Source organism: Drosophila takahashii, chromosome 4 (genome assembly GCF_030179915.1).
Source record: "Drosophila takahashii strain IR98-3 E-12201 chromosome 4, DtakHiC1v2, whole genome shotgun sequence".
NCBI lineage: Eukaryota > Metazoa > Arthropoda > Insecta > Diptera > Drosophilidae > Drosophila > Drosophila takahashii.
This window is the reverse complement of record NC_091682.1, coordinates 2,549,164-2,560,510: the sequence shown is the minus strand read 5'-3', so window position 1 is coordinate 2,560,510 and position 11,347 is coordinate 2,549,164. Positions and strand designations below refer to the sequence as shown.

General features: G+C 33.8%; 1 protein-coding gene across 2 annotated transcripts in view; it reads right to left on the bottom strand.

The window, feature by feature from the left end:
* Nucleotides 1-2,503: 2,503 nt before the first annotated feature.
* Nucleotides 2,504-11,347, bottom strand: part of mGluR (metabotropic Glutamate Receptor) — a 33,209-nt gene continuing 24,365 nt past the window's right edge. For both annotated transcript variants that reach the window (XM_070218105.1, XM_044395347.2), the window contains exons 4-9: nucleotides 10,751-11,004; nucleotides 8,235-8,341; nucleotides 7,426-7,551; nucleotides 6,842-7,361; nucleotides 6,485-6,780; nucleotides 2,504-4,463 (exon numbers count right to left, since the gene is read on the bottom strand). In XM_070218105.1, coding sequence (XP_070074206.1) covers nucleotides 4,065-4,463; nucleotides 6,485-6,780; nucleotides 6,842-7,361; nucleotides 7,426-7,551; nucleotides 8,235-8,341; nucleotides 10,751-11,004 — 1,702 coding nt within the window. In that variant the 3' untranslated portion in view covers nucleotides 2,504-4,064. The remainder of the gene's footprint in view (nucleotides 4,464-6,484; nucleotides 6,781-6,841; nucleotides 7,362-7,425; nucleotides 7,552-8,234; nucleotides 8,342-10,750; nucleotides 11,005-11,347) is intronic.

Here is an 11,347-nt window from a genome sequence, read left to right as displayed (position 1 = left end):
AGTAAAGGAGAATTTCCCGATGCTTAAAGTATATAGACTCTTGATTTGCAAATATAGACATGTCGATAAAGCTCTACGCGTCTGCTTTTATATCGCTTACTTAATTTAAAAGCTGTATATATTTAATAATCTCATTGTAGTATGCCTCTTTTTTTTTATTAAAATAATTACCAGCCAGACTCAAGTTTAAAGTTGTGGGAGTACCAATTTTGTATCATACAAGTTTTTTCACATGTTTCAAAATTTCTTTAAAAATCAATAGGGGGATTCCCTAAACTGTTGAATTGCTGAATTGTTGAAAATTCAACAAAAAATTTCAGCAATTAAGGGAACGACCCAAAATGGTTCCTGTTGAATTTTCAAACAGCTGTTATTTGTTGAAAAATTTCACGGAACTTAAAGCATGTAAAATTTGATTTATTATTGCTAGTTACTGTCTAAAAGTGTTACCAAGGTAAAACGAACCACAAATATGCTTTCTAAGTTGATTTCAAAATAAATAATGCGTACTGGTGATAGTAAAATGTTACAGAGTTGCCACGACTTTCAAAAAAAGGTGACAACTCTGGCTTTTCAGCAATTCAACAAAATTTTCAACAGCCCCGAGGCTGTTGAATTGCTGAAATTTCTGAAAGTTGACTTTGTATGGAACAGCTGATTAACAGCTGACCAAAATTCAACAATTCAGCAATTCAACAGTTTAGGGAATCCCCCTAATAATTGGCTCAAAATATATTGAAAAAAGATTTCAAACATTTCCTAACAATATCGAAATTTACCAAATAATTTTTTCCCTGGTCTTGGTTAGAAAAAAAGATAATTTTATTATACCCGTTACTCGAAGAGTAAAAGGGTATTTGTATTCGTGCAGGGAATATGCATGTAACAGGGAGCAGGAAGCGTTTCCGACCCTATATTGTATATATATTCTTGATCAGAGTCACTAGCCGACTCGATATAGCCATGTCTGTCTGTCTATCTGTCCGTATAAAGGCTGAGAATTCGGAAACTGCAAAAGCTAGAAAGTTGGATTACCTACACATATTCTTGGGCTTGCTCCGCAAGTTTATTTCAGCCGAGCGCCCCGCCCCTTCTAACGCCCACAAACGATTTTAAAATGTGTCTGGCGCCCACACCATTAAAGATTTCGGAGAAGTATAAATGCAATGTGTGTATATATGTGAATATTTATCCTTATCGAAATGTAGAAGAAATTTTTCAAATCGGACCATTCGTTAAAAAGTTATGCCCGATCAAAGTTTTATATCTCAATCTCCCTCGCACTCCCTATAGCATTCTGTCTTGTTTTTTCATTAATCCAATCTCTAACTGAGTAATATATATATGTTAAAATATATGTTTAAAAGGATTATCCAAAAAAATATCGTTAGGAACTTTAAAATGTGTTTTTCTCAGTACTGTACCGTTGTCCATTTGTATGGACAAATTAAATTAATAATAATAACATTTATTATAAACAGTAAAAACATATTTACTTCATTTTTTTCTAATTTTATTTCTCATGGATTTAAAAATGATTCGTTTAAGTCTAAGGCACCTAAAATGGTCGTGTAGACAGCCATCATGCCTCTACGAATATTTTTCTGGACATTTACTGTTTCTTGCGTCAGATAATAATCTCATGTAAAGGATTTGATTCCACCAGAGATTTTTATGCTGTCTGGCTGGGTCAGATCTGAAGGCTATGGTCAAGAAGGTAAAAACAACGTATTCCAAATCTTGAGGTCATAGCAATGGAGTGTCTAATGCATATTGAGAACATAAAACTTACACGTAGTGACGAAAATAGTTCTGGAAAGCCACTACTTCTGTGACAGTCCTAAACAAATGGAAAAGTAACGTACATATATGGGCGGTTCTTTGACAAACCGAACACCTTTTCTTGGGTCACAATTTTGATTTGGCTGAAACTTTTTTTCGTATATTATTCGGAATTTTTAGAATTTAGAATTTAGAATTTTTTAGAATTTTTTTAGTTTTTGAAAACACGTGAATTTTGAAAAGGTACCCTCTTATTCGTGTCTTTTGCATTACTTTCTTTAAAACCTCTTACTTAAAAATTTTTTTTTTTTTAATTAATTTTTAATTTCTTAAAAATAAAAACAAATTAAGATTAAAATTTTTTTTATCATTTTCCGCCACTAAAAAAAATGTTTCTATTTAACTTAGCATTTGCGCCATGTGTCGGCTTTTTTCTTTGATTATGTCGCAGCAAGTAGGGCTACTCTCTCACTCTTAAGTAAGTAAAGGGTCATTTTTAAATCTGTTCAAAAATTACAATTATTTATTTAATCCTCCATTAAATAATCAATAATTTTACAATTTTTTTTGTTTATTATTTTTTTTGTATTATGTAATTTATTATACATTTTTAAGAATTATTTTTAAATTTAATACAATTTTTTTTTTGTATTTTATTTAACATATTTATATAATTATTTTTAAATACTTCATTATTTAATGGAGGGTTTTAATTTTTTAATTTTTAAATATATTTAAAAATGACTTTTTAATTTTTGTCATTCAGAAATTGTCAAAGCACTTAAAACTTAACTTTGAATTATTAAAAATTGTTTAAGAACTAGTAAACGATGAGAAAACATTAATTCTATAAGGATCCGATAAGGGGGAGTGAGTACCCCTACTTTCTGCGACTTTTTTCTTAAAAAAAAACCGAGGCCTTGTTAAAAAAAATCGATATTTTAAAAACTACAAATGGCTCCACTTGTTTAACAAAAACCGATTGTAACTAACAACATAGCGCAAGTGATAAGTTAAAATTTTTTTTTTTTATGTGGGGAAAATGTTAAAAAAAGGTTTTAAATCTTTATTGGTTTTTATTTTTTAAAATTAAAAACTAGTTTTATAAAAAAAAATTGTTGTAAATAAAAGGCTTTAGAGGAATTAAAGACACGAAGTCAATCGGGTTACTACAACCGGAGATACAGATTTTCAGAGAGAGGGTACTTTTTTAAAATTCACGTTTTTTGGCAAACTAAAAAAAATAGTTTTTTTCGGTCAAATCCTGATACACGTGTTTAATTATTTTCCGAATAGTACACGTAAAAAAAGTTTCAAACAAATCAAAAATGTGAAAAATATTTTTGGCCAAATCCGTTCGGTTTGTAAAAGAACCGCCCATATATTTTATATTACCTATATAATTCTGTTTCTAAAAAAAAGCTAGTTCAGCAGTAAAAAGTTAAAAATTGCAGAGATATGCACAAAACTTCTAAGCAAATAAATCAGCAGATAAGGGCGTGTCGAAACTTAGAAAATAACAGGCGTAGCTTTCATAGTTCCCGAGATCTTGAAGTTGATTTGGACAAACACACAGAAAAAAAAAACTTGGTAAAATCAACTGTAATAATTGTCAATGAGGCCCGAACCAGCAAAATTGTCAATTCTACTAAGTAAATAGTCATTTCACAACAACAAAATACACACAATTAGCAAAGACACAAACCCAAAGCAAAAACAAAATACTCGTAACTATTTTAATAGTTACGTAACTATCTTTGTTGGTTAATTTTACCAAGCAAATTTTTTTGTCTGCAGACATAAATTGGTTGTGTATACTGGGGTATCGTAGAAGTCTTTTCCAACAGAAATCTGTTATGTCAACCGTAAACCAACCACCGATAGAACACGATTTACAGGGTCTAACGCGATTCTTTCTACTTGTATGGGTTTGCTAGCCTTCAATATACCCCTTTACTTAATGAGTAAAGGGAAAGCAAAATGGTGTAGTGGTTTTAATTAAAATTTGTTTATATTTTTCATCCCAGATGAAAGTACTGCCTATTTTGACAAATGGGAGCACTGCTCAATTTATACATCTCTAGAGATTTTTCTTACACTAAACTATGCTAGTATATGGGCATTGCCCTACTTTAAACGTGATATTATTAGGTTACTTTTCGTATTTAAGTGGCGAAGTATAATCTAAAATTAAGATGTATATTTCCATAAGATAACTAGTCTTTTCTAAAAAGCATCGGTTGTTAATAAATATTTAAGTGTGATATTTCTCGGACTGAATCTCAATTTTTTACTCGGTTGCTGATTGGCTCAGCACATTCGCCTTCTTCAGACAAGAATTCGCCATTACCATATTCACTTTTTTTGTGAACAACAGCCGTTTGACCCGATAGTTCATCAAGATTGGGGCTGTCTTGTGTTGGAAGGGCACTTGACGCTGTAGTACCTACCGCCCCTGTAGGTACAGTGGTACCTGGCTGTGTGCGACTATATCCGGAGCTGGTAGGCGCACCCTGTGCTCCAGCTGCTGCTGATCGCCTATAGACTGTGCTGTTCATGGTCAACTTGCGAACATTTTTGTCCGGGTGAAAGACGAGGATGTATACCTTGGGTGAATACAGACAAACAAGAGCCACAGACGCACTTAGACTTATTGAAATACACAACGTAGTAGTTTGCACCTGAAAAATAAAATCGATTATTTCAATGTGGTTATTTATTGGTTTATATAAGGATTACTTAAGGAAGATATCTGAATATGAATATGAGCATGAACATGTATATATGTTTACAGACCAGGGGTGCTTAGTCCTATGGCACGCGGGCACACTTGTTTTTGGTTCGGCGTTTAGCATACGGATCGGCACATACCATACTTTCCTAAGGCACACGCAAGTTCCTCTTTGTGTCGCTGTCCGTAACGAGCCAAGCCAACAACAATTCCATTGAACTTATTTTTTTTCCTCAACTCACAATGCAAAGTGTTGTTGTCTTTTTCATGACTGTGCGTAAGTCGTTACTCGCGTGCGTGTGATTTTATTTTAATTGTGTTTGTAAATGCACTGCCATAAGGCAGTTTTGAACACCCCTGATTAGACATATGTTTTATAACTTTTGGGGCCGGTTTCTCGAGTGCGGGTAACATTTCTCCTACGATAAGGTTCCTGCTAAGGCATTTTGGCTTTCTTGAGCATTAATGTGAGAGCTAACTTTGCCAGGGACTTGGACTCCCTGCTAAGCGTTTTCGATTCGATAAAACGATTCGAAAATGCCAACTAAGAAGAAGAAACTAAATCACAGCTGACTTTGCCTTTGAAATGTACCCAAGCAGCTGATAGAATAATCAATGCACACCATTTTTGGCGCTTTACAGCACAATTCTGTGCGTTAACAGCACTTTGTAATTGTTTCTTGTTTACATAATTTAAAGGAGTCAAGAAAACCGATTTGCTTATACGAACAGTTTATCTGGTCTTTAAGTTTTTCGGACAGATAGCTATCAGGGACTTTAACAGGGACTCGAGAAACCGGCCCTTAATCAGCCAGTCGAGGCAGCGCGTTCGTGGGCTTGCCAAAATTCCTATGCCGCTGCTGTTGAAGTTATACATATTTGTGTACATAATACACAATAATTACACTATGCAGCATCAAAAATTAACCTCGACGAATGCTATATTTTTGGATTCGTTACGAATTCCCAAGTTAAACTGCGTTTTCCTAAAAGTTCCCCGACGCAAGGATTCTTAGCAAAAGGAGCTCAAAGTTCGAAAAATGCTGAAATTGACCAACTTTGCGGAGCTCTCAGAGGCAAATGGATGCATGGCTTGGTTCGAAGTTAAAGTTTTTTAAAAGATACACCCTTTATCTTTCAAACCCCATACATAAAATAATTTTAGGATTTTTTTTTAAGGCAGAAATAAATTCCTAAAAACATAGTCAAAAAACTGAAAAACATACAGCTGCGGTCAAAGTAGTAGCAGTGTTGCCGCCTTGTGTTTTTAAAAGTTTGATGTTGTAATTTTTTCTTATCCAATTAGTCTAATAGTAAAATTATAATCAATACAATATTACCAGGAAAAGATCAATTACAACAACAAACTTTTAAATACACAGGGCGGCAACACTACTACCATTTTGACCGCAGCTGTATACTTTTATGTTTTTTGACTATGTTTTATAGAATTTGTTTCTGCCTTAAAAAAAATCTTAAAAAATTTTTAAGTATAGGGTTTTAAAGATAAAGGGTGTATCTTTTAAAAAACTTTAACATAGAATCAAACCATGCATCCATTTGCCTCTGAGAGCTCTGCAAAGTTGGCCAATTTCAGAATTTTTCGAACTTTGAGGTCCTTTTGCTAAGAATCCTTGCGTCGGGGAACTTTTAGGAAAACGCAGTTTAACTTGGGAATTCGTAACGAATCCAAAAATATAGCATCCATCGAGGTAAATTTAAAAAGCACTAAAAATGCTGCACAGTGTTATTATGTTGCAGTGTGTAATCCACAATGTGGATTCCACATTACAAGTCAGGAAAATTTAGCACCTTATTGGTTAAAAATTCGTAAAAAAAACTTAAAGTGTGCTGTATATATGATATATACTTAATTCGTTATTCGTTAAGGGTTTACTTAAAAAAACGTAAGGGCGATGAAATTAGACCGAAGTCTTTTAGTGACTAAAATATTTTCTTTCAAGAACGTACCTCATAAGAATTTCCAGTACCGAAGTATATGGGTACGAAAGCTAGCCAGATTATGCAAGTGGTATACATCGTAAATCCAATAAACTTTGACTCATTAAAGTTTTCTGGTATTTTTCTCGTTTTAATTGCATAAACAGTGCAAATTGTTATGAGAATCATATTATACAGCTGGGAAAAGAGGAAGGACATGTCTTGAATTTTGCACTTAAGAATCACTTCCGTTCGGTCTGGGTAATAGAAACGAGTTCCAGGTGGTTCAACTACCATCCAAATCATTGTGATTAGTACCTGTATTGCTAAAAGGTGATTATGTAAGATTATGGCTTCAGGTGGCTTCAGTCAAATTTCATATCTTACCGATCAGAGATGCTGTTATTACCACCTGTGATTGTGGACTAATATACTTAAGACGCTGAGCTGATTTAGATGCAGAGTGAAAAATTCGTGAGATTCGATTGGTTTTTGTAAGCAAAGCACTGTATATGATGGAAAAGCCAACACCAATACCAAACCTCTGCAGAACACATGAGGCAATTGTTGGTTTGGCTATCAGCGCAAAGGTATTGCAGTAACAGACCAAAATACCAAAGAGAAGAGTATAGCTTAGCTCTCGTCCTGATGCCCTTACCAATGGAGTATCGTGATTTTTTGCAAATAGGACCATTACAATAATTGTCACAGCAATCCCTAAAATTGCTATGGCCATGGGAATTAGGGCAAATAACGAGTTCCATCGCATATACTGAATGTCTAAGGCATAGCAGGAAAGCTTGTCTGCATAAGGCCAAAGGCCTGGACCGCAGTCTTTACAGGTAAACGCATCATATACGTATTCAAATGACTCGCAGCTATCGCATATCCAGCAACAGGTATCTCCCTGTAAGAATCAAAGGGTGTAAATGTGAAAATACATTCGTCATTATAGCTTAAATAATAAATACCTGTTGTTTTTTTATCATTCCGACCTCACATGGCAGTGAACAGGCGGAAGTTGGTTGCTCAGCTTCCTTATTCCATACAACTGTCTCAGAATTTAGCTGCAATCCATTAAACCATTTACCAATAACCTGAAATATTATTTAACTAACGTTAGACACATTTCATGTTACAATTTATAATATTACTATGAATGTTGTTATTAAACCACCGTGGAGCCAAGGTTCGGCTTGCCGAAGTTTTTATAAGAATTTGGGTTGAAAACATTTCAGATTTCTGATAAAATCTCCTTCTAAATTTAAATACACATTTAATAAAAAGAATGTTGCTTTTCAGAGTTTATTTTTTATATGCAATTACGTGCGTTTTTTCAAAACATTCATATTGTAAAATTGTATTGAATTCCAGACTTTATTGTTTGTATTTTTAAATCAACGGTCTAAATCAACGGCCCAATTCTGATAGTTTCTCAGACCCCTATATTATTTAGTTTACAATCAAAGTAAGTCCACACAATTTTAAAACCGTTGTGTAAATCTCAATTGGTTACAAAAATTCATGTTTATTAGCTTCATTATTTTATAATAAGGTTTTCTTTTCTGTCGTGGGTGAGATTCGAACTCCGAAAATATGTATGTATGCTGAGCTTACTGTACAAGTCAGCTATGCCCATTTTAACCATAATTGAATGGTTTTGTAAGTTTAAACACATTTTTTGTAGTCGCAAATCATGAAAATAAATCCTATACTGTATTGTCTCTGGATAGGGGTCGGTTTAAAACGTTATTGATTTGATAAGAGATTATGGTCTTACCTTATACTGATATCCTGAAGAGTTTTCCAGACGTTGATAGTTTAAAATATCATACCTGGCCAATCCATCACCCTGACGATCAAATTTGACTTCGCTGCCAGCAAGATCTTTTCAGGATAAGTCCAATGCACAATTTAAAAGTATAGAATAATAAAAGAAAAAACGCTATAGTCGAGTACTTCGACTATCAGATATTCGTTACTCAGCTAGAGAGAGTGCTCATAAATTTTTGATGGATTATCCGATTTTAAAATTTTTTTCTACATTTCGATAGGGGAGAGGTCTGTAGGTTGGTACACCTTTTGTTTTTAATCTGCCATTTCGACATTCACTTATAAAACTTTACGCATTTGGTACTGATCGAAAGGTTAGTCTATTAGCTTAATAAAAAACAAAAAAAAAATATTTTTTTTCCTTAGGGAAAACTGAAAAATTATTTTTTTTGAAAAGTCCCAAAAAACGACATTTTGAAAAAGAGGTCTGTAAGTTGAGACACTTTTAAAAGTCAATAATACTCACACAAAAAGTACTCCAAACTATAAGGAACTATTTATTTATGTTAGTTTAATCAATTTTAGTTCGTCCTAAATTATTTCCCATCCATTTTTTAAGAACTTAGACCAAATAACAATTAAAATCAAAAGGCTCTTTGAACATTCACTTTTCCCCTAATATCAAAGAAATGTACTAGGCAGAAAGCGACCTCTGTTGGCCCAAGGCATTTTTGTATGAAAAACGGGTGTCTTAACTTACACGCTCAAAGTGTCTCAACTTACACAAAATGGGATGTTTCGGGAAAAAATTAATAACTTTTGTTCTGACTGTCACATTAAGCTGATTCTTTTTCTAATTAGTTAACAGTTAATATACTAATGTTTTAAATCTCTTACCAAGTTAATTTAAGAACGTTATTAATTTTAAATGGAATTTTGAAAAAAGTAGACAAAAATTTTTTTGGTGAAAAATGGTAAACGACTCTCACAGCTTTAATCTGGCTAGAGCCTGGCTTATAATGTTTTCCCCAAAAGTTTTGTTACTAAAAAAGACTACAAAAAAAAAATAAAAACAATTTTTTTAGTGGATAAGTTTTGAGAAAATTGAGTGTCTCAATTTACAGACCGTCTCAACCTACAGACCTCTCCCCTATCTATTAATAAACACAATAAAATGTCATTTAATCTGTAAAGATGTGGGTTTTTTAAAAGTCCTTTAAAGCGACTGTGGGCGTACGAGTGAGCGTGGAACTCGGATGAAACTTGCTTTGCATAGGGAGCCCAAGAATATGTGTGATTAGTCCCAACCTTTTAGCTTTTGTAGTTTCCGAGATCATAGCGTTCATACAGACAGACGGACATGGCTGATCAAGAATATATATACTAGAGCCCTGCATGAGTTCAGTCATAGGGCCCTTTGACTCACATTTTCAAAAAAGGTTCGAGTAGCTCATGTCGGAAATTTTTTTGGATCTAAATGGCTCAGCTCATGGCCTGGATCTGATCTAAAACCTCATGTCTCTTATAGGTAATGAATCCTATAGCTCATGACACCCTATGACTCCCTATGAGTCATGACTCAGGTCAAAAATATCTCTAATCTGTTAATTCCAGAAATAACTATATTTTTATTTTTGTAAAGGCAGGATAAATATTTTTGTATGGTATAAGATCCTTTAAGTCAAAATAATTTGCGGATTATTTGACTTGAAGAATTTGCGAATTATTTGACCTAAAGAATACCCGAACCATTCGACCTAAACCTCAACCATACCTCAACAATACACGTATCACTCGACGTGAAGAATTCGCGGTTTATTTGACATAAAGAATCCGCGGATTATTCAACCTTTAGAATACCTGAATCATTCGAAGTGATGAGTTCGCGGATTATTTGACATGAAGAATTCGCGGACTATTTGACCTTAAGAATACCTGAATCATTCAAAGTGAAGAATTCGCGGATTATTTGACATGAAGAATTCACGAACTATTTGACCTTAAGAATACCTGAATCATTCGAAGTGAAGAATTCGCGGATTATTTGACATGAAGAATTCGAGGACTATTTGACCATAAAAATATCCGTATCACTCGATTTCGCGAATTAAACGACGTGAAGAATTCGCGTATTATTTGACACAAGGCTGAAAATTTATCTTAATTATCACCATGATAAATAAAAATCAGAAATAAATATTTTTCACAAAATCAACTTATTTATGTTGACAATGAACCCTATAAGCGACTAGGTCACTTCATTTCTTATGAGTTAAGTAGGTCATGGCTCATAGTATGAGCCATGTCTTATAGGAGACATGAGCTATAGGAGTCATGACTTGAAAAACATAGATAGATCGAATGGCTCATGAAATCAAAGGGAGCTTTGACTCTACTCATGCAGGGCTCTAATATATACTTTATAGGGTCGGAAAGACTTCCTTCTCCCTGTTACATACTTTTACACGAATGCAATATACCCTCTTACTCTACGAGTATTGAAACAAAGACGAAGTACCCTACCTATGAATGACACGTTTAACAGGTAATTGTTGTAAAAATCCTTTCCATCGTAATTAGCCATGTCGGGACACGCCTGGGACTTGGTGTCAGTTGTTAATTTTCTATACCACACAGACTCACTATGTTGGTGTTTTCGCTGTTCGGACGTTTGGTCGCTTTGGATGTTACAACGATCATTATGCAAATTATGCAGTGCATAGGCAAATGCGTATACAGCATCTACAACGAATTGAGTCTTGGACTCCTGCTCGTATCTGTAAATAAATAAGGTTGTGTGGTTAGCTTATTACTATAAACAACAAACGTAGTACGTAGACGTGAATACTGTAAATAAGTATATACAAGAGAAAAAACCGGTCGAAAAGTATTGAACTTTGTTTTATAGTCCTAAAATAGTTAAATATATTTAGAACCCTTTGAATAAATATCTCTTTTAGCCAAAAATTAACAAAAATTTTTTGTAAAATTTGGCGTCTTTAGAAAAAGAGAGCTAATTGAAGTGACTTCTCTGACTTCCTGCGTAACTTTCGATTGTGACGAAACGTGAAGGAATATTTTAATGCAGTTAATTTCATAGTGTTCCTTGTTCATTCTTCT